Consider the following 23,611-nt stretch of genomic DNA (forward strand, 5'->3'; position numbering starts at 1 on the left):
CTGGGGCTCGAAATTATGGGAGTTGAAGTCCAATAACATCTGGGGACCCAACGCTGAGAATCCCTGGTGTAGACAATACTGAGCGAGATGGACCTAGCTGGTTTGACTCCGTATAGGGCAGCTTCCTATGTCCCTATGTTCTCCCTTCACAATGTGCTGCCCGGCTTCTTTGCTCTCCTCCTCCAGCAAACCTGTCTGCTTGGTCGCCTCCATTTCCAGAGCAGAGAAAACACACAATTTTTTTAGTAGAGGGGGCAGGGCTGTATCTAGGGGAGAGGGGGCCTGTGTTCACCCCTCTCTCCAGTGGCCCCTTGGAGTGAGGGAGATAATGAAGAAAATAGGGAGGGTGGAGCTGGGGGACCCTCAGGAGCTGGGGGGGGGGGTTGTTCTTTGAACCCACCCACTCAGGGGCGTAGCAAGGTTGGAGTGGGCCCAGAGACAAGATTTTAAAATGCCCCCCCTCTACTAGCTCAGCTCAGCTCAGCTCATGAAGTAAAGAAATCTTAAATGAGGTTGAGTAGTGGTAACAAAAAGCATAGAAATATATCTATATCTATATCACACCTATGTGCCACAATAGAACATCATCCTAAAAAAAATTTTTTTTAAGGGTTTGTGAATTGTGGACGATGCAAGTCATTTAATGGCACTAGAGAAAGACATGTTGTTCTGGTAGCTCCAGGTCTTAACACTCCCATCCATTTCAGAGGATGAATACAACTGAAGGAAGCCTGGGCGGGTGCACTGCTGGGGGGTGTCAGTCATGTGACCTGCCTCTGGGGGGGGCCCTCCAAGGCAGTGGGCCCCCAGACAACTGTCTCCCCTTGCCCTATTATAGTTACGCCCCTGCACCCACTCAATTATAGCTAAACCCCTGAGAGGGGGGATAGAAGGTGAGTGAGAAAGACCAGCCACTGGCAATGCTTGCTGCCTGCCTCAGGCCAGCATTGCTACTTGCTGTGGCAGGCAGTGCACATCCCGTCTCTCCTTGCGCTGGGTGGGTGCCTCTTGTGCGCCCTCTCTGCTTCCACTCCAACTGTAGAATTTGCATGTAGAAAGCACATACAAATATGTCTGCTTTGCGCTTCTGAAATGGAGAAGACAAAGCAGACAGGTTTGGTGGAGGAGAGAAGGAGAAGACGAATGAGAGAGACCCACAGTGTTCCCTGTAACAGGGATTTCCAGACGTTGTTGACAACTACAGCTCCCAGAATCCTCAGCTGCAAGGGCCTTTGACTGGGGATTCTGGGAGTTATAGGCAACAGCATCAGTGTTCCCTGTAACAGGGATTCCCCAGTGACATTATGCATCGCCAGGCTGGAAAATGCTGCACACTGCACTGGACTTCTGATGAGTTGGGCAGCTGAGGGCGGGGCCAGTGAGGAGGGAAGTGTTGAAGCAGGGATGGGGCAGTGGGGGCACGCAGGTGAGGTAGTGCCAGGGAGGGGCCCAGCACTTGCTGCCTCATGGTGCAGTTGCCATTTGAGGTCTTCACCTCATGGTGGAGCTGCTCCTGCAGTGTGTGAAGTACTTCCTTTGGTCTGTCCTGAAGAATTCCACTTATGTCCCCAAAGAGAAAAACAGAAATGGAAATATTTAGAAAACCTTCTTGTTGGGGTTGCTAGGAAATAAGCCTACGACTGATATACTACCGAGAGAGTCCATTTAAAACCCCTGATAACCTCTCCACTTGGAGCACTGACCTTAATGAAGTAATTTATTCCAGCAACCACCTGGGTTTTAAATTCTATAGCATTGAAAACAGGGTAACTCTTGTTTTCCTTCTCTTCTATTTGAGGTTTCACCTGAAATTAAGAAGAGTTTAACAGTCATTTTACATCTTAGGCAGCAAAAATACTCCTTCAAAAGCATACCTGTAGGGAGGTAGCATATTCTCACTAGCAATTTCAAAAACCATCAGGACTTTTTGCTACGTGTTACTCTGTTACGTGTTACTCTGTGGCAGACCCTCCTCCTGTTGGAAAGTTAAAGGACTTTGCGCTGTCTCTTTGCCTCAGACAGTGGAGGACAGACTAGTAAGTTAGAGGGCTAGAAGGTCAAAGACATTTGGTCTTGTGTCTTGATGAGTGCACAAAATCAGGTAAAGGTAGATCCTCATGGAAAAGTTCTTCTTCCCAGATGTGTCCTGGAAGTTGGTTCAGATTTAATTTTTTTATTTTTGCATTTATAACCCATTCTTTCTCCTAGGAGCCCAGGAGAATGGTGTACATGGTTATGTTTATCCTCACAACAACGTTGTGAGGTAGGTTAGGCTGAAGGATACATGACTGGCCCAGAATGACCAAGTGAGTTTCATGGCTGAATGGGGATTTGATCTCAGGTCTCGCAGGTCCTAGTCTAATACCTGTCTAACCACTACACTGCGCTGGTGATAATTGCTTTGACAAAGTTGTTTTTGGTGTACAACCAAATAGTTTGTTTCAAGATAGGTTATTTTGATCTGTGACATGTTTTGTTGTATTTCTCCAAAACAAGTAGCAAAAAGCAGGTAAACACACTGCAGTCAAAGTGTATGGAGTTAATCAAGATATTTAGTTAAGCGCATTCAACAGCTGTCTAGTACTTTGGTCTCCTCTGGTTTCATCTCTGAAAATATGAACCTGTCTCCCTGGTAAAAGGAATGTTATTTCCAAATCAAGAACATCTGGTAATGCTGAGATGTTCAGCACCTATTTCCAAAAGAGCTGGAAATGTTATGATGCTTATGGATGCATAACAGAGCATTAGCTTGACCTACGGTCAAGAGGAAGGCACTGGCAGACTCAGGATACCTCGCAGGTACGTTAGTTTCACAAAAACCTGAAGAAGAAGAAACGGAGGGGGCAATCCCCTGCAAACTGCCTCAGTGTAACTCAACAGGACAGATTGTTTGTGGACTCAGAGGGCAGTTAACAGACAACCAGGTGGGCAGAACTAACGGAACTCTGTGGTGAAGAGAATGCTTGAACCAAAGCAAGAAAAATTCCAGCTTGAAGAATACTCCCTCAAGTCAGTGGGGCTATTCACATGCACAGGCAAAACCAGGCTAGGAAAGCCCAGCCCGGTTTTGCCAGCACGTGTGAACTGCACAGCAGCAAACTCTGAGGCGATTCTCACGATCAGTGGAAAGTGGGCTAAGGGAGCTTAGCCTGCTGTCCACGGATCGTGGGAACCACCGGGCTCGCAGGCGGGTCACCTGCTTACCTACCCCTCCCCTTAGCCGGGGGAGGCGGGTCACCTGCTTACCTACCCCTCCCCTTAGCCCAGGTTAGCAGAGTCAGATCCGTGACGGAGCCAGCAGTCATGTGGGCAGCCAATCCGGCCGCCCAAGGCTGCAGCAGTGCTCGTCTGCGGGGAGAGCGGGCTGAGCCTGCTCTCCCCATGAACCTCGTTTTGGTGAGTCTCACCGATCATGAGACTCGCCTCTCTGTTTGGTGCCCCAGCTGTTAGCCAGGGTATAGGGCGCACGTGTGCCTAAATCCCGGGCTAACAGATTGTGTGTCAAAGCCATGTGGCTGTGTGTGGCACCTACGCATGAGTAGCCTCCCCACCAGCATCGGGAGTTTCCCCATTGTGTGCGGTGCATTATGGAAGTTGACATGGGCTTCCAGGCCACAGAAACTCCCTGCCACTGGCAGGAGCAGGCAATCTTCTGGGCGAATGATCTGCTCCCCCAGCAAGGGAGAGAGGATCATCTGTGGGGAAGGTTAGCGTTTCGAGGCTTCCTCCCTGCGCCCCTTTTGAGCCCTTTCTCCAATCATGAGAAAGGGCTCAGTCTCAACTCTTTCTGCTTCTGAAGGGGAAAGGTGTCTAAAATTGTCACTAGGCTCAGGCAAAGGCTCAGGTAACACAAGCATACTAGGAATATAGTGCACCATTTTGTTGTGAATCCATACTTGTCTCTATTCTATTTCTGAACTCAATCTGCACATGAATGACTGAAGGCAGATACTAGTGAGAAAAATGTGTGTGTAATGTGGGCATCAATTCCCTCTGCCTCTTCTTACTGCCATGAGATATAAATGGTGCATCTGCATTTGTTCTACCAAACTTCAAGGCAAGGGAGACCAGCTTATGGAAATGACCCATCAGGCATGCACACAATTTGTGAGCAGCTAAAGTGGAGCCATTGTTTCATTACTGGATGATACTTTATAATCTGTTATATATTTTGAAGAATTTGTTTGTTTGACATAAGGGCATATTTCCCAATGACTTACAGATATGAAATTTTGCATACACAATTCTGCCACTGAATTTATCTGAATGCACTATGTTTTACACTGAAATATGCTTGGTGCAAATTTGAACTTTTTGGGGTATATTTTAGAAGAAATTCTGAATATAATATATTAACTGTTATTGTTCTCAACAGATTTTTAACATGCAATAATCAGATCAATAATTCCAATATGATATAATGCCCAAGAGAAGCAGAAGATCTTTTTCAGATTCAAATTTATGTTGATTCAAATTTACCATATATGGTAATAATTCAATAAAATGAATAATGTTTGAAGCTGCAACCCTACACATTTCAAACTGTTCTTTTACTTCCCTTTCACAAGCATATTAATAAAAAATTATATGACATATATTTAATTGCTTGAACTTTCCTATAAATGTAATCTACACAAAATGACTTTGCTTGGTCAACGACAGGCCTTACTTATTAGTTTAAAATAATAAGCAATTCTCTGGACTGTTTTTTCAGTTTAACTTAGAAATATGTTTGTCACATGAAATTCTGGTATGTATTTTTCAGTGGGTTTTTTGTACTCAGCTGGTCAACCAGCTTTTGCACATCTGAAGTAGCAGGCTGAGCATCAGTCAAGCCTCCAGCAATCATGGTGCCAAGTCAAACCTGAGCAGGTTGGAAAGTCTGTATAGTCAAGGCAGGAGCAACAGCAGTATCAGAAGTCAGCCTGGCATATTATATACTCACACAGCGTCCTATGACCATTATGCAGATGAGCTCATCAGTCATCAAGTCTGAGAAGGAACAGCACAAAGGGCTAGTAGTCTGGACAATACATTCCCAGCCCACACGATTAAAAGTTGCGACATCATTTGCAGATGTCCCAACACCCTCCTGGCACCCTTTTATGGCCTGGGCGGGCGGGGCTGTTTGTCCAAATGGCAGCTCTAGCTTAAAACTAGAGGAATGAGGCTGCAGAAGGTCCCAGCTTCCTTCCCTGGCATCTCCAGGTAGGGCTGAGAGAGAACCTGCCTGAAATCTTGGAGAGTCGCTTTCAGTTAGTTAGATGGACCAATGGTCTGTCTCGGTATAAGGCAGCTTCCTATGAAATGTGTGTGTGTGTGTGTGTGTGTGTGTGTGTGTGTGTGAATTAATTCTTTCTATCACCATGAGCTATAAACAGTGCACCCTCTCTTGTTCTACCAAACGTTGAGGCAAGGGAGATCACCTTATGGAACTGATCCAAACTGTGTCCAGATAAACTGGAGTTTAAACTTGGAGTATGTATAAATTTTGTGTACATAGAGAGTGGCCATTCAGATGATCAGCAACACATACCACCCCCCTGCCCACACACACACAATAAAGGGACATGCCAGGAGGGTGTTGGGATGAAGAGCATGTTAGGGGGTTGGCCCATGGGGCATGGGCCCCCAATGAATGGCTCAGAGTCCCACATTTCATTAGCCACCTCCATGACCCCTTTCAGAGCAGTGGAAGGAAGGCACCTGCACAAAGCAAGGGAGAGAACTCCTAGCCTCACCTAGGAACATAAGAGGAAGCTGTCTTATACCGAGATGCCATTGGTCCATCTTGCTCAGTATTGTCTTCACAGACTGGCAGCAGCTTCTCCAAGGTTCCAGGTTGGAATCTCGCTCAGCCCTCTCTTGGAGATGCCAGGGAGGGAACTTGGAACCTTCTGCATGCAAGTGCTCTTCCCAGAACAGTCCCATCCCCTAAGAGAATATGATACAGTGCTCAGACATGTAGTCTCCCATTCAAATGCAAATAGGGTAGACCCTGCTTAGCAAAGGGAACAATGCATGGTTGCTACCACAAGAGCAGTGATATAAGATATAAGAGCCAGCGTGGTGTAGTGGTTAGAGTGCTGGACTAGGACTGGAGAGACCCGAATTCAAATCCCCGTTCAGCTATGAAACTAGCTGGGTGACTCTGGGCCAGTCACTTCTCTCTCAGTCTAACCTACTTCACAGGGTTGTTGTGAGGAGAAACTCAAGTATGTAGTACACCGCTCTGGGCTCCTTGGAGGAAGAGCGGGATATAAATGTTATAATATAATATAATATAAATATAATATAATATAATATAATATAATATAATATAATATAATATAATATAATATAATATAATATAATATAATATAATAAATATGCTGCACTGTATGCAAGTTCCTACGGGTTTGGGTAGAATCCGGTTAAAGTGGTTCAGTGAGAGGAATGTCCAAAAGGTCCAAGGGAGGGACAGATCCCAGCCTCACCTTGCGTGTGGCCGGCAGGGCCGTGCCAGTCTTCTTCTGCCAATTGCAGCCTCTGGGCGTGGGTCCTTGACAGCGGAGGGTCTTCTCCAGGGGGGTCCTCCGGGGGGTGTTGTCAGCAGGAGTTCCTGGCGTGGTCAGCCACTGTGCTGGCATGGTTAGTTTAGCATGCTAGTTTAGCATGATATGTTATAGATCACGTTCCCGAGGCGGGAGGTTACATACATACGTGCATACATACATGCAGGTCAAGACAGCCATAAGAAAATAAGTGTCCATCTGAGTAAGTCGCGAGCTGCAAGGCATCGCCAATGTATGCAAGTCCTCCTCCGGTTCCATGCGTATGTGAATCTGGACAGAGTCCAGGATAGAGTCCAAGCCAGGAGAGCAGGGGAACCTGGTCTCAACTTGTGGGTGGGAGGTGGCACATCGTCCGGGGTGTCCTCTGGGGGTTTCCAGGTGGTCTGGCATCCTTCTGCAGGGGAAAAAAGAGACCTCGCTGGGCTTGTCCGCAGCTCTGGTGGAGCTCCTCTCTACCAAGGTAGGGTGGAGTGTGTGGTGGCTTGCCCCCCGTGGGCGTAGCAGGGCAAGCCATAGGTGGCTCCCTTCCTCTGGGTTTTTAGGAGGGCGAGCTGTTTCCCTGTGGGATGCGGTGGCTTGGCTTGCCCCTTGTGGGCGAAGCGATGCTGAAAGGTATCATCTCATACTGTGTAGGAGAAAGCAACGGTAAACCCCTCCTGTATTCTACCAAAGACAGAGTCGACACTGACTCAATGGCACAACTTTACTTTGCCACAAGACCAACTCTCCTCCTAGTTCATTTCCACCTTCATACATGCAGTATTATAATATTAGAGACATTTAAAAACATGTTATTCTTGGGGGTATTTGCATTGATAGACCTCTCCTCCATGAAGTTGTCCAAACCCCTCTTAAAGCCATCCAGGTTTTTGGCTGTCACCACATCTCGTGGCAGAGAATTATTCCACAAGTTGATTATGCATTGTGTGAAAAAGTACTTCCGTTTGTTGGTCCTAGATTTCCTGGCAATCAATTTCATGGGATAGCCCCTGGTTCTACTGTTATGTGAGAGGAAGAAGAATTTCTCTCTATCCACTTTCTCCACACCATGCATGATTTTATAGACCTCTTATCATGTCTCCCCACAGTTGTCTTTTTTCTAAACTAAAAAGCCCCAGGTATTGTAGCCTTGCCTCATAAGGAAGGTGCCCTAGGCCCCTGATCATCTTGGTTGCCCTCTTCTGCACCTTTTCCAGTTCTACAATGTCCTTTTTAAGATGTGGTGACCAGAATCGTACGCAGTACTCCAAGTGTGGCTGCACCATAGTTTTGTATAAGAACATTATAATATTAGCTGTTTTATTTTGAATCCCCTTCCTAATGATCTCTAGCATGGAATTGGCCTTTTTCATAGCTGCCGCACATTGAGTCAACACTTTCAACGAGCTGTCCACCACGACCCCAAGATCCCTCTCTTGGTCCGTCACCGACAGCTCAGATCCCATCAGCGTATACTTGAAGTTGGGGTTTTTCGTCCCAATGTGCATCACTTCACACTTGCCAACATTGAACCGCATTTGCCACTTTGTCACCCACTCACCCAGTTTGGAGAGATCCTTTTGGAGCTCCTCATAATCCATTTTGGATTTCACTACCCAAAAGAGTTTGGTATCATCTGCAAATTTGGCCACCTCACTGCTTACCCCTACTTCTAGATCATTTATGAATAAATTAAAAAGCAGCAGTCCCAGTACAGATCCCTGGGGGATCCCACTTCTTACTTCCCTTCATTGTGATAACTCTCTGTTTATACCTACCCTCTGTTTCCTATCTTTCAGCCAGTTAGCAATCCACACATGTACTTGTCCCCTTATCCCATGACCGCTAAGTTTCCTCAGGAGTCTTTGATGAGGAACTTTGTCAAAAGCTTTTTGGAAGTCCAGGTAGGTATATTATGTCAACTGGATCACCTTGATCCACACACTTGTTGACACTCTCCAAGAACTCCAAAAGGTTTGTGAGGCAAGATTTACCTTTGCGGAAGCCATGCTGGTTCACTCCCAGCAGGACCTGTTCTTCTATGTGCTTTACAATTTTATCCTTGAGGATGCTTTCCATTAATTTGCCTGGAATGGACGTTAAGCTAACCGGCCTGTAATTTCCCAGATTGCCCCTGGATCCCTTTTTGAAAATCGGTGTTACATTTGCTACTCTCCAGTCCTCTGGTACAGAGCCCGATTTCAGGGATAAGTTAAATATTTTAGCAAGGAGGTCGGCAATTTCACATTCAAGTTCTTTGAGGACTCTTGGATGGATGCCATCCGGCCCTGGCGATTTGTTTGTTTTCATTTTTTCCAGACAGTTTAGAACATCATCTCTTTTCACTTCTATTTGACTCAGTTCTTTAGCCTCCATCCCTGAAAAGCCTGGTTAAGGAACAGGTATATGCTCAGTATCCTCTGCTGTGAAGACGGACGCAAAGAACTCATTTAGCTTCTCTGCAACCTCCATATCCTCCTTAATAATCCCTTTCACTCCCTCATTGTCTAATGGTCCAACTGCCTCCCTGGCAGGTTTCCTGCTTCTGATGTATTTAAAGAAGTTTTTGTTATTCCCCTTGATGCTTTTAGCTAAATGTTCCTCAAACTCTCTTTTTGCCTCCCTTATTGTCACCTTGCATTTCTTTTGCCAGAGTTTATGTTTCATTCTGTTCTCTTCATTTGGACAGGCCTACCAGTTATGGCTTCCTTGATGATACCTGTTAGCCATGCTGGCATCCTCTGGACTTAGTGATACCTTTCCTCCTTTGGGGTATACAATCTAACTCCATGCACTCTGGAGTGAAATGACTCTCCTGATTTTCCCTTTCAGTTTTCTTTTCACCATACTCCTCATTTTGGAGAAGTTTCCTCTTCCGAAATTCAAAATGTCTGTGATAGACTTCCTTGGTGATTCTCTCCCTGCATGTATGCTGAATTTGATCACACTATGGTCACTGTTCCCTAAAGGGTCGATGACACTGACATCACGCACAAGGTCCTGGGTGCCACTCAGAATTAGGTCCAAGGTCGCCTTCTCTCTGGTTGGTTACAAGACCAACTGTTCTAGGGTACAGTCATTCACTGTATCTAGAAATTTGACCTCTCTGTCATGAACTGACTATGAATTTCCCCAGTCTGTGTGGGTCATTGAAGTCACCCATTATTACAGCCCTGCCTCTCATTGACGCCTCCCTGATTTCCTCATGCAACTCTCAGTCACTGTCAGCGTTTTGATCCGGAGGGCGATACCACGTCCCCAGTAGCACGTTCCCTTTCAGGCCTTGCATATTGTTACCTACAGGGTTTCTGTGGAGGACTCCAGTCCACCCAGGTTTTCTAGCTTGTTAGATTCTATCCTTTCTTTAACATACAGTGCTACTCCACCTCCAAGGTGCCCCTCCCTGTCCTTTCAATAGAGTTTATATCCAGGGATAACAGTGTCCCACTGGTTCTCACTGTTCTACCATGTTTCTGTTATGCCCACTATATCTATTTATGCGTTAGCAACCAAGCACTCCAGCTCACCCATCTTGGCTCGGAGGCTTCTGGCATTGGCATATAAGCACCTACATGCTGAAGCTCTTACCTGATGTATGCTATCTTTCTTTTGACTCTTTGACCAGCTGGCACAGGCTTCTGTCTGCTCTTTATGCGGTTCTGCTCTGTCCTCTTCTGTTTTATCTTTATGCTGTTCTGCTCTGTCCCCTTCTGTTTTATCTGAATCCTTTGCACCATCGCACTTTAAAGGATGGCTTTTGCTGAACTGGATACTGCCCAGCTCCCATCGGCAGTACCCCAGGCATCATTTTAAAAGTGGCTCTGCAACTTTTTTGATTTTAAGCGCCAGTAGTTTGGTTCCATTTTGGTTCAAGTGCAGCCCGTCCCTTTTGTATAGGCCTTGTTTGCCCCAAAATGTATCCCAGTGCCTAACAAATCTAAACCCTTCCTTCCGGCACCAAAATCTCATCCACGCATTGAAACCCCTCAGCTCTGCCTGTCTCACTGTACCTGTGTGTGGAACAGGTAGCATTCCTGAGAATGCTACCTTGTTGGACCTGGACTTCAATACGCTACCTATCAGCCTAAATTTGGCTTCCAGGACCTCCCAACTACATTTCCCCACATCGTTGGTGCCGACGTGCACCATGACAGCTGACTTCTCTCCAGCACTGCCTAAAAGCCTACCTAGACGCTGTGTGATGTCCACAACCTTCGCACCAGGCAGGCAAGTCACCGTGCAGTCAACACATAAGTCACAAACCCATCTCTCTTTACCTCTAATGATCAAATCACCCACTACAAGGAGGCCCCCACCACCTGGAGGAGTATCCCCTGTGCGAGAGGATATGGGCTCATCATCCATGGAAGGTGTCCCTTCTAAAGGAGCATTTCCCTCTTCCTCAGAGCGATGTCCTCCTTGCCCGAGACCTTCATTCTCCCTGACAGCAGAGGAGCTACCAGCCCTGGAGTGGGATGCCTCTATCATGTTCCTGAAGGTCTTGTCCACATGCCTCTCTGTCTCTCTGAGCTTCTCCAGATCTGCCACCTTGGTCACAAGGGAATGAATTTGTTCCCGGAGAGCCAGGAGCTCCTTGCACCGATCACACACCCATGACTTCTGCCCATGGGGCAAATAGTTATACATGTGGCACTCTGTGCAATACACTGGGAAGTGCCCCCTCCCCTGCTGACCTTCTATCTTCATACTCTTTTTGTGGGCTATTTACAGTATTTAGAGATAGTTTATTAGAAGGCTAGGTCTCAGCTGTAATGGCCAGCTATTTAACAGTCCAAACAGCCTTTCCCAAGAATATGAGGGAGGGATTTATACTTACATTCTCTTCTCCACCAGACTCCTTGTGATCAGAGGAGCATGATCCAGGCTCCCCTGCACACTTCCTGATAAATTCCTGCAAAACCCCAATGTCCTGTTTGCTATCCCTGTTCGCTATGTTCTCGGGCCTTCACCTCTTATGTAGAGAGTAGTCTTCCAACTGAGACACAGGATGTGAGAAAGGAGCCTCCCCCAGCCCTAGCTGATTCCACCCCCTCCAGGCAGGGACAAACTAAAACATTGGAGTTTGCTAGCCCTGGGAAATGCTAGCCCTGGCAAATAATACACACACACTAGTACTTATCCCTTAAAGAGAAACCAGCCCCTGAAAATCTCCCCTCCTTCTGTTAGTTTGAAGGGGGGAAATGCTAGATGTTTAGAAAAGCTTGCTCACCTCCCTAAGCTGTATCTGCTCTTGACAGAGTAATCTTCCAACTGATTCACCTATTTCCTTGTAGGAGATCCCCTTGTAGGAGTAGATTGTCTTAACTGTTTTGTTGTTGTTGTTGTTGTTATGCTGATCAAAGACCAAAATAAAATAAAATAAAATAAAATAAAATAAGAAGAGTGTGTGTCTTACTTTAATTTCCCAAAGAGGAAAAGCCAAAACCTAACATGTACTGAGACAGAGAACCAATTTCCAGGCACTCCATCCTCCCCATCTGGATTTAGGCCTCAAAAAACAAGGGAAAGTGTGGGTGCCTGGAGGATAAGTGGAAGTGAGCACAATTTTTGACATTGCACAACATCATCACTGCTCATGTGACACATTTGCTAATGCATCAGCCTTAGGTTCTAAATTTTTTGTGTGGTTTTTTAAAAATAAAATCGTTACCTATGGTGATCATCTATAAATATATTAAATAGTTTTTCAAAACCCTGCCAATTTAAGATCAGAGTTAATGCTATCTCATTTTGGCTCAAGCTGCACAAAGGTAGGAATTTGGAACCTAAGGCTGATGCATTAGCAGATGTGCCACATAAGCAGTGTCGATGTTGTGCAATGTCACAAATTGTGCTCACTTCCACTTGTCCTCCAGGCACCCACACTTTCCCTTGTTCTCAATATAGGTGTTTCTCATAGTCTGCTAAACATATCAGCAGGGATTTGAACTGGCAACCTTCTGCTTGTTAGTCAAACATTTTCCCGCTATGCCATTTAAGGTGTACCTCCATCTTATTTGGATTCAACTTCAGTCCATTATCCCTCATCCAGTCCATAATCACCTCCAGGCAGGCATTTAGTGGAGTCATGCCAATTCCTGGTGTAGTTGGTATGGGTGATAATAGATCTGGGTGTCATCAGCATATTGATGACATCCCAGACCAAACCCTCTGATGATCTCTCCTAGTGGTTTCATGTAGATGTTACAAAGCATTGGAGACAGTATGGAGCTTTGTAGAACTCCACACTTTAGCTTGTGCATAGCAGAATAACAGTCTCCAAGTGATACCATCTGGAATCCGCCAGAGGTAGGAACAGAACCATTGTAGAACAGAGCCATCCAATCCCACCTCCTTCAAGTGAACCAGCAGAATACCATGGTCAATAGTATCGAAAGCTGCCAAGAGATCCAAAAGGATCAGCAGAGTTACACTCCCTCCGTTGATAGCCAATTGGAGATCATCCATCGGGCCAACCAAGGCAGTCTTAACCCCATAGTAAACCTGACAGCCAGTTTGGAATGGGTCTAGAAGATAATCTGTGTCATCCAAAACTGCCTGGCGGTGAGAAATGACCACTTGCTCAATCACCTTGCCCAACCAAGGAAGATTAGAAACAGGTCTGTAATTAGCCAACTCTGAAGGGCCCAATGCAGGTTTCTTCAAATAAGGTCTAAGAATAGCCTCCTTAAGACAAGGAGGCATCCTGCCCTCACTCAGGGAAGCATTAATTATATTTACCAGACCATCTCTAATAGTATGACTGCCATATGAACTACGCCAAGTTGGGCAAGGGTCAAGAGAAGAGATGGTGGGACGTACAGTCCGAAGCAGTTTGTCCACATCCTCAGGAGTAACAAAGTGATCCAATTCAATCCTATAAGAGGAGTTGCTGGACAACTCTACAACAGACTCTGCAATAACTCTGGAGTCTAGTTTGGCATGAATACAAGAGGTTTTCTCTGCAAAAAAAGTTAGGAAAGACATCACAGTGAGAGACAGATAGTTCCGAGTTCAAATTCAAGGTTTAGGGGGTGTGAACTAGTCCCCTCACAACACTAGACAACTCAGCTGGATGTGAATTTCTGGAAGCAATGTGGGCAGAAAAGAACTGCTTCTTCACCACCCAGACTGCCAGAACACAGATCTTCAAATGTGCTCTGTGTTGCAATCTGTTGGATTTGGACCGTCTTCCTCCACTTGCCCTCTAGTCGTCTACCTCGCTGCTTCAGCTCCTGTAGTTCTGAGTACCATGTGGCTGACTTTAAAGCAGGTCAGAGAGGATGCTTAGGAGCGATTTTGTCTACCACTCTAGTAAGTTCATTATTCCATATTTGTACCAGAGCATCAAGAGAATCACTAGCAGAACCAGCTTGAAACCCTTCCAAGGCTTCTTGGAATCCTATTGGATTGAATAACCTTCTTGGGCATACCAACCTAATGGGTCCTTCACCCCAGCAGAGGTGGGGTGTGGTTGCAAGTTCTACATTAACCAGACGGTGATCTGTGCATGACAGTGGGGAGATGACAGGAGTCCCCACTCATGGAACACCACCCTGATCAGAGCAAAAGACCAAACTGAGAATGTGAAACCACTTGGGATCGATGAATAGTCATCATGGCCGCTATGAATTCCTGAGCCGCTCCCGACAACTCGGTTTGAAATAGACATTGAAGTTCCCCTCAAACAATAATCTGGGCCACTCCAAGGCCAACTCCGCAACCAGGTCGGTCAGCTCAATAAGGGCAACAAAGTCCATAACTGAGCTGATGGACCTGCTTGCGGAGTTTTTTTTTTAGCTTACATGTTTTGTGGGGAGATATGTAACTTGTTTTAATATCTTTTAACATCTTTTATGCATTAAAGAAGTCATTTGAAGTTTGTCTTTTCCTAAAAGCAACGAAACAAAACCTCCTTGTGCTTTCTGTAGTAAGTCTTAATGGAACCTTGTCCCCAAAACCTGCCATATTTCTCCCCTTGAAATATAGGTCCTCCCCTGATCATTCATTGTTTTTAAATTGTAAAGTTACTAAAAAATGTTGATGTTTTATTTGTGAAAAGGAAAATTACATATTTGGGGAAATATGTAACTTGTTTTAATATCTTTTAACATCTTTTATGCATTAAAGAAGTCATTTAAAGTTTGTCTATTCCTAAAAGCAAGCCGCCTTGTGCTTTCTGTATTAAGTCTTAATGGAACCTTGTCCCAAAAACCTGCCATATTTCTCCCTTTGTAATATAGGTCCTCCCTTGAACATTCGTTGTTTTTAAATTGTAAAGTTAGAAAATAACTTGATGTTTTATTTGTGAAAAGGAAAAGCAGCTGCAGGTTTAATCTAATTTTGCCATATCTTGATTTGTATCGTTCACTTTGTGTCAATAGGGATCAATAATTGCTATAAAGATGTTGTGTCAGAATCCCTTTTAAACAGGCATTTCACAGAAGCTCCAATAAAGACTTTTCTGACATGTTTTAAATCCAAATGTAATATTTGTTTTACTGGCACCACAGTTGTGAAACCTGTCTGCTGAATGCTGCTAGGGGAAATTCCACCGCACTCCCGAGGCTGGTTAATTAAAAGCAAAAACAAAAAAAAACCCTTGATTGTTAGATCCACAGAAGATCTAGCATAAACATTCCTCAGTAGCAGCAGGAGGCTGTGGGCTTTTTTGCTATGCCCATGGTGGCTGGTAATGGGTGCCATGGGAGAACAGAATGCCACGGAGGAAAGCGTGAGCTTTCAGGTCTGAGGTTGGAAGCAGTAAGGGCTCCTAAAAATATTCATTGGTGGCTCCTAGCACATGTCTCTTGCACAATTGTGCTTTGATAATTGAGCAAGCTTTTGAAAAACTGTGGTACTAATGGTTCCTAATGTGTTGTGTCACTATGATGCAACAACCCCCTCTTTAGAATGTCTGGTCTCAAAAGAAGTTACAAAACAAAGCAAAAAGAAGCCCAAGATACCAACCACTACTCAGTGGATGTTTAGATTGATGTGTGGTATTTATGCTTAGCACCCCCGTTGTGTCCTTTTGTGCTCTGCACTGCTGGTGCCTCTAGTTCCCTCCCTGATTTCTGGGTTTATCTTCCACTGCATCTCAACTGATCTGTGTTATACATCTAACCCTGATTGGTTTACTTGATGCATCTGATGAAGCAGGATTAGCTACACTGGGAATCAGTTCTCTGTCTAGTACAGGTTAGGTTTTGGCTTTTTCCCTTTCGGAAATTAAAATACCAGACACACACTCAAATGTATAACATGTTAAAAATGAGAGTGGGGGGTGAGTGGGTAACAGATTAAGCACACCTGAACAGATTAAGTCTTGGTTCCGTTCAGGTTCAGTTCTTTTTTGGCTCACTCAATCAATTAGTAGTAATTTGGTCAGAATGAATGTGAATAAAATGATCTTATCTATCAATCCTGATCCAGCTATAGTCATGACTAAGACATAATGGATTCAATTAGTCCTGACAAACTTAAGCCCCATTACTTTCAGTGTAACTTTGTTGTGGCTAAATTTTATTTGGTTTGCAGTCATTGTATGTCAGGAGCTCCTTCAATTCGAAGTTGAAAACACTGCATAATGAAAGTGAATGACAGCTGGTAGGTTACAGTGCACAGTGTTCATTGTGTTTTGGAATAATTAACTTGAAATGTGGAAAACATGACTTAGCCTGACAAAAATACTCAAACAGGCAAAAACACACACATAGGAAACATCTTTTTAATGTTCCAATATTGGTCTCTTGCTACTGAGATTTTTAAGTTTATGCCATCAAATAGGAATTCTAGACCTTCAAAAGATTATCATTGAGGTGTTCTGGATTCTAACAAGTGATGTAGGGCCTTCAAACCACAATGGAATTTCTCTCTCTCTCTTATTTCAAATAAGTTTACAGTAGTATGTATATAACATAATCAAGGATAACAATTATATCTGTGTATAACTGAAAGTGGGGGATGGAGAGGAAAGAAGGAAAAAGAGAAAGAAAAGATCCCTTAAGCATAACTTTTTAACATCTCTTGGCAACCACAGAGAATACAGGAGGGATGTACCATTGCCATCTCTTGCACAAGTATGAGATGATGCCTTTCAGCATCTTCCTATATCGCTGCTGCCCGATATAGGTATATGGAAACATACCAGCAAGGATTCGAACCGGCAACCTCTTTTTCGCTAGGCACATTACTTCCCCACTGTGCCGTTAGGTGGTTCCTAACATCATAAAGTACAAGCTACCAAGAAAAAAGCGGGGGGGGGGGAGGGCAAGGATATACTTCAAAACTTAAACAATTCATTGAAATTCAACCAAATTGCTTCTTTACCTCTCAGTCGGGGGCAGGGGCGGGCGCAGAAATTCAGCTCAAATGCTGACTAGGAACACATATCAGTTATCCAAAGTTGTAATTCAGGAGTAAATTTGTCCCTTCAGTGCTGTATTACAATCCTATTGGCCATTCCTTCCAGCATGAAGAATCCACCATTCTTGATGTAATGCTAGATTCCATTTGCTGGGGATGTACCCCAACAAAACATGAATGTCCTTGACAGGCAATGATTGCTGCAAAGTCATGATAATAAGCATATGGATTTCAAGTCAAAATGGAGCAATAACTGGACTGGACCAACAAAATGCATAAGTGTACCCTCATACAAATTGGAGCAGGTGTGAGGATATGGGCAGGGAGATGAGATGGCTATGGTCTATAAGAATACCATTTCACATACCAGGATCTCTTTCAGGGAATTGGCCTGTATCGAAAGTGTGCACCTAATTCTAGGGACCAAGGATAGATTGGGATCAATCAATCAATCTTTTATTACGGTCAGTGACCAGCATAAAATTAATACTGGTTAAAAATTGCATATTATATGAAGGTGTTATGAGGATATCATGACAAGGCTAAAATTAAGGATGAGTGCAATTTTAAAAAGCAAGTTAGAATACATATTACTACATATCATCAAAAGGCTAAAACAAAGAATAATTGCAGTTTAAAAAGTAAAATAGATAGAATATACGTGTTAATACTAAAAAGCTAAAAAACTAAAATTACTAAAGCTAAAAGAGATAAAATGTAATAATACAGTTTTAATATAAAAATGCACAGAAACGATGAAAAGGGGAGTATAAAATTGTAGAAGTCCAGAGTTAAAATTATAAAAAGCAACAGAAGGACCATAAAATGCAGTGAAATGCAATAAAATGCAGTACAATGCCATAAAACAATGGGTATGGCGGCATGGGCAAGTGCGAGGTCAATCCAGAGTCATCAAGAATCAGATTAAGAGGGCTTACAGCCTAACATCCTTCGATGGATGCCAATTGCAGCCACACAGAACTTGGCAACTGCTGAGGGGAGACCATGGAAGCGAGCCAAAGTGAAGGCCCTTCTGTGGTTTGGAGCCTCTAGTTGAGTGAGATATGCTGCAGGAGAGGCAGTATATTTAAGCTCCTCACTGATATAAAGTTTCGAGACACTACTGAGGTCTGTTTGGCACTCAATGTCTGTAACGTGCTGCTTAATTTTTGCTTTTGCCTGATCATAGCCCATGCTGAGTGAGCAGGGACAGTGGGGAGAGGGTAGCTAATTTCACCTCATCTGCATGAGCCCAACTAGATTGATAGTCATCATGTAGGGTTAGAGGAGCAAGACCAATTGGGCAAAAGGATAGTGTAAGCCAATAGGAGAGAATGGCCACCCACACCCTAGCCTCAAGCTTAATCTGGCCTGTCTCCAGGCATAGAGTGGTACTGGAGACACATCTTGGTACATGGAGCGCTGCCCTCAAGCACTTGGGCTGTACACGTTCCAGGGTCACAATAACGGGAAGAGGACCCAGTTGAGCTGCGCCATAGAGTAGTTGAGCTAATGACTTGGCTTGGAACAGTTTGAGAGCTGTGGGAAAGTAGTGGCCTCCTCTTGTATGCATAAACTGAAGGATGGCAGAGGAGCTTCTCTGAGCATTTAAGGCCACATGTTCTCCATGGGCTTTTCTCAAGGCACCGGAATGAAAGACTACATCCAGATACTTAAAATGAGCCACTTGTTCGATCTTATCTCCCTTGATCCTCCAGGAGTGGATCTTGGGCCTCCTAGCAAAGGCCATGATTTTAGTTTTGTGATAGTTGATTTCCAGGCAGTCTTCCTTACAGTGCAGCATCAGGGCCCTCAATGCTCTTCTAAGGCCCATGGAAGTCCTTGAGAGGATGGTTGCATCATCTGCATATAGTAGGATGGCTATATGTCTCCCCGCAAGCTTTGGAGGGTGAAAATCAATATTGCTAAGCTGGGCCACCATTGAGTTGATATAGAAATTGAATAGGAGCGGGGCCAGAATGCATCCTTGCTTCACACCCTTCTGTGTTAGAACAGCACTTATAAGGTGACCTTGTAGACTACATCTCACCTTGAGTGAAGTGTCTAGATTGGGATCACCCCACTGTCCAACAGAGTCCCTAACTGAGCTGACGGACCTGGTTGCAGAGTTGGCCTTGGAGTGGCCCAGGTTGTTGTTGGTGGGGAACTTCAATGTCCATTTCAGGACCAAGCTGTTGGATCCAATAGGATTCCAAGAAGCCTTGGAAGGGTTTCAAGCTGGTTCTGCTAGTGATTCTGTTGATGCTCTGGTACAAATATGGAATAATGAACTCACTAGAGTGATAGACACAATCGCTCCTAAGTGCCCTCTCTGAGTAGGTTACAGTGCACAGTGTTCATTTTATTTTGGAATAATTAACTTGAAATGTAATTTCTCTCTCACTTTTATTTCAAATAAGTTTACAGTAGTATGTATATAACGTAATCAAGGATAACAATTATATATGTGTATAACTGAAAGTGGAGGAGGAAGAGGAAAGAAGGAAAAATAAAAATAAAAGATCCCTTAAGCATAACCTTTAAACATCATAAAGTAAAGTAAAGTTGTCCCATCGAGTTGGTGTCAGCTCCTGGCACCAAAGAGCTATGTGGTTTTCTTTGGTAGGGGTTTACCCTTGCCATCTCCCACACATTATGAGATGATGCCTTTCAGCATCTTCCTGTATTTCTGCTGCCCAATATAGGTGTTTCCATAGTCTGGGAAACATACCAGTGGGGATTTGTCAGCCTCTTGCTCGCTAGGCAACTTACTTCCCCACTGTGTCATTAGGTGGCTCCTAACATTGTAAAGTACAAGCTGCCAAGAAAAAAGTGGGGGGCAAGGATATATTTCAAAACTTAAACAATTCATTGACATTCAACCAAATTGCTGAATATTTCTCTTCTTTACCTTTCAGTCGGCGGGCGGGTGGGGGGGAACCCTAGGAACAAATATCAGTTATCCAAAGTTGCAATTCAGGAGTAAATTTTTCCCTTCAGTGCTGTATTATAATCCTTTTGGCCACTCCCTACAGCATGAAGAATCCACAATTCTTGATGTAATGCTAGGTTCCATTTGCTGGGGATGTACCCCCACAAAACATGAATGTCCTTGACAGGCAATGATTGCTGCAAAGTCGTGTTAACAAGCGTACGGATTTCAAGTCAAAATGGAGCAACAACTGGACCGGACAAACCATATGCATAAGTATGCCCTCATACAAATGGGAGCAGGTGTGAGGATGTGGGCAGAGAGGTGGGATGGCTATGGTCTATAAGAATACCATTTCACTGACCAGGATCTCTATCAGGGAATTGGCCTATATTGAAAGTGTGTACCTAAGTCTAGGGACCAAGGATAGATTGGGATCACCGCCCTGGATAGTGTCTTGAAATGGATATTGAAGCCCCCCACCAGCAACAACCTGGGCCACTCCAAGGCCAACTCCGCAACCAGGTCAGTCAGCTCAGTTAGGGACTTTGTTGCCCTTATTGAGCTGAGCAACCTGGTTGTGGAGTTAGCCTTGGAGTGGCCCAGGTTATTGTTGGAAGTCAAAGGACTTTGCGCTGTCTCTTTGCCTCAAACACTGTCTCTCTCTCTTCCCTACCTGCCCTTCTACCTTGCAACATGGCAAGCCTCTCTCCCTGCACCACGTGTGCAGAGAAGATGCAGAATCCATCTGCATCCAGCTAGCTAGCTAGATTAGAGATCCTAACTCCTCACTTTCCTATCTAGAATGGAGTTCCTTAATAAATGCCTTTTATATTGATTTGAAACTATGAATTGGCTCCAAGTTACTTTACTCTCAGCAAACACGCATGCCTAACTAAACTACCGCTGTGTTGTCCCTCTGTGCACTCTGCTATAATGAGAAAAGGGATTCTCTCACCACAGAGAATTTCCAACAGGTTATGGGAGCCCAGTATTTTGAGCTGCGTGTACTGCAACTAGAGAGTTAGGTTTGTTCCAGGAGATCCAGTGAGATCTAGCGTGGACACTTTGAATTGCTAATATACAGCAACTGCCTTTTGGAGCCGGTGAGGATGGCTACATACCTAAAGAGAAAACTCAGGCTGACTATCCTGAATGCAGACAATTATTTGGAATGAAAGACTCGATTGAGGATTGCACTGAAAGCAGAAGGACTCCACCAAGTTACTGAGGAGAACCCCCCCCCGAAGGAAGCACATCTGCTGAGAAGACTGCCAGACAAAATTGGCTCATCAAAGATGCAAAATCGCAAGCGATGATTACAGTTTCTGCGAGTAGAAATTTTCTTTATGGGATATGTGAACTTGGAACCTCAAAGGAAATGCTAAGCAAGCTAGATTCCTTGCATATGAAGAAAGGGTGGGCATACACCTTTAATTTAAGAAAGAAAATGCAGGATCTCCAATATAAAGATGGGGACTGTTTTTCTACTTTTGTGGGATTTTTGGAAGATTTCTTTTTCCAATTTAGAGAGGCAGGGGAACAATTTACAGAAAGTCAGAAGCTGGAAGCTCTGTTCTTAAGCATGCCCCCCAGCTATAGCAGTATAATCGGCGAATTGGAAACCCACACCAATCTAAGCTTTGAGAAAGCTGTGGAGACATTGTCCTCAGAAACAAGCAGGAGAAAATTTTTGAACTCACGCTATGAGAGTGAACTGGCAAGTAACTTTGCTCTTAAAGCAACAGTTGATCATTCCAGGCGAAACCCAAGTTGGGGAGGGAATGCTGCAAGAGGAAACCGCATGGGGCCCTCACATTTACATACAAAGAGATCTGGCTTTGCTGCCAAAGAAACTCAGCCCAGAGAGAGAGGTCACATGACCGCCAGCAGAGAGACTATTCCTGAAATGAGGCCATCTGGGAGTAATGCCTTTAGATGTTTTCTATGTAACGAATTTGGCCACAAGGTGGCGAACTGTCCCAAGAATCAGACAAAGGAGAATGTGAATCAGTTTACAGAAAGATATTCCAACAGGAACAGAAATTATAATGTTAATCTAATGCAAAATGATGAAAAGTTTATTTTGGATTCTGGTTTGTCTGTGCATATCTCGCATAATCTAGATTTCTATACTGAACTGTTTGATATTCCTGAAGAGACTGTTTATTTGGGCAATAATACCACAATTAAAGCCAAGAAGAAAGGCGGAAGAATTTTGTATTGCAAATTGCTGGATGGATCTGTTAAACCATTTTTTCTTAAAGATGTTTTGTATATCCCTGACTTCTCAAGCTCCTTGATTTCAATTTCCAACCTAGAAAAACAAGGCTGTGAACTGTATATTAAAAATGGACAATGTGTTGTTACCCAGAATGGAGAAATTTGCCTTGTAGGCTCTGAATTCAAAGGTCTTTATTGTGTGGAATCTACAGACAGAGAAAGACCACAACCTGAGGCATACCAGCCTAATGAAGTGAACCTTGCTAAGTCATGGCTGCATGAAAACTGCTTGCAACTGTGGCATAGAAGGCTAGGATGCAGGAGTCATGAGTCAATCCAGAACATGAAGGAAAAGGGATTGGCTAATGGCATTGATTTTGTACCATGTGACATTGTAACTAACTGTGTTTGTTGTCTTGAGTTCAAAGCAGTAAACAAGCCATTCCCAAAGCAGAGTGAAAGGAAGATCAGAAGACCCTTGGAATTGATCCACAGCGATATATCTGGACCACTACCAGCAACCATAGGTAATCAAAAGTATTTTCTAACAATAACAGATGATTTCTCACAATACACATGTGTTTTTCTACTAAAGGAAAAATCAGAAATGCTAGAGAAATTAAAAGCATATGTGGCGATGGCAAGCAACAAATTTGGCTGGAAGCCAAAGATCCTACGCACAGACAATGGAGGAGAATATATGTCCAATGCCACACAGCAGTTCCTGAGAGAACATGGAATCGTGCATCAAACCATGGCAGTTTCCAACGCATCACAGAATGAAGTGTCAAAGAACAGAAGTCTACTGGACATGGTAAGATGCATGCTTGCTGACGCACACCTCCCACAGAAATTCTGGGGAAAAGGCATCATGACTGCTACATACATACAAAACAGAATGCACACAAAGCCTATAGGAACAACACCATATGAACTTTGGCATGGTCATAAGCCGTCAATGACTCACCTGCGTGTCTTTGGAAGCACGGCTTACTCATACATCCCAAAGGAAAAAAGGACTAAGTTAGGGGCTAGGGCCACAAAAGGGATTTTTGTAGGCTACTCAGCACAGTCCAAAGGCTACAGAATTCTGGATCCTGACACCAACAGGATAACCATAAGCAGAGCAGTGTGTTTTGAAGAGGATGAAAGAGCTACACCTTCAGAGGGGGCCTACACTGAAGCAAGCAACCAGACCAAACACCCTGATGACTGGATTATGCTTCCTGATCTCAGAGGAATTGAGGAGGAGGAGACAGCAGATCCAGATCCAACCACAGTCGACACAGAGACCCCCAGCGATCCACCAGACGCACCTGCAATAATGGAAGAGACCACAGAGGGTGAGGTGAGGCGATCAATGCGCTCAAACAGAGGTGTTCCAGCTCCAAGACTGTCCTACCTTGCAAGAACGGCGGAACAACCAGAACCTTCATCATGGGAGGAAATATCCCAGCTACCACAACCAGAAGATTATGATGAAACCTTTGCACCAGTGGTTAAACATACCACAGTAAGGACTCTGTTAAGTATTGCTGCTAGCAAAGGAATGCAT

At 44.3% G+C, this 23,611-nt stretch overlaps 1 protein-coding gene across 1 annotated transcript in view; it reads right to left on the minus strand.

Annotated features, from left to right (window-relative positions):
* LOC128346963 (cystatin-B-like) overlaps positions 1-23,611 on the minus strand; it is a 32,053-nt gene that overhangs the window by 1,533 nt on the left and 6,909 nt on the right. The window contains exons 2-3 of the mRNA XM_053300819.1: positions 4,784-4,882; positions 1,704-1,805 (exon numbers count right to left, since the gene is read on the minus strand). Of these exons, the coding sequence (XP_053156794.1) occupies positions 1,704-1,805; positions 4,784-4,849 (168 nt within the window). The 5' untranslated portion in view covers positions 4,850-4,882. The remainder of the gene's footprint in view (positions 1-1,703; positions 1,806-4,783; positions 4,883-23,611) is intronic.

Source organism: Hemicordylus capensis, chromosome 2, assembly GCF_027244095.1.
Source record: "Hemicordylus capensis ecotype Gifberg chromosome 2, rHemCap1.1.pri, whole genome shotgun sequence".
Classification (NCBI taxonomy): domain Eukaryota; kingdom Metazoa; phylum Chordata; class Lepidosauria; order Squamata; family Cordylidae; genus Hemicordylus; species Hemicordylus capensis.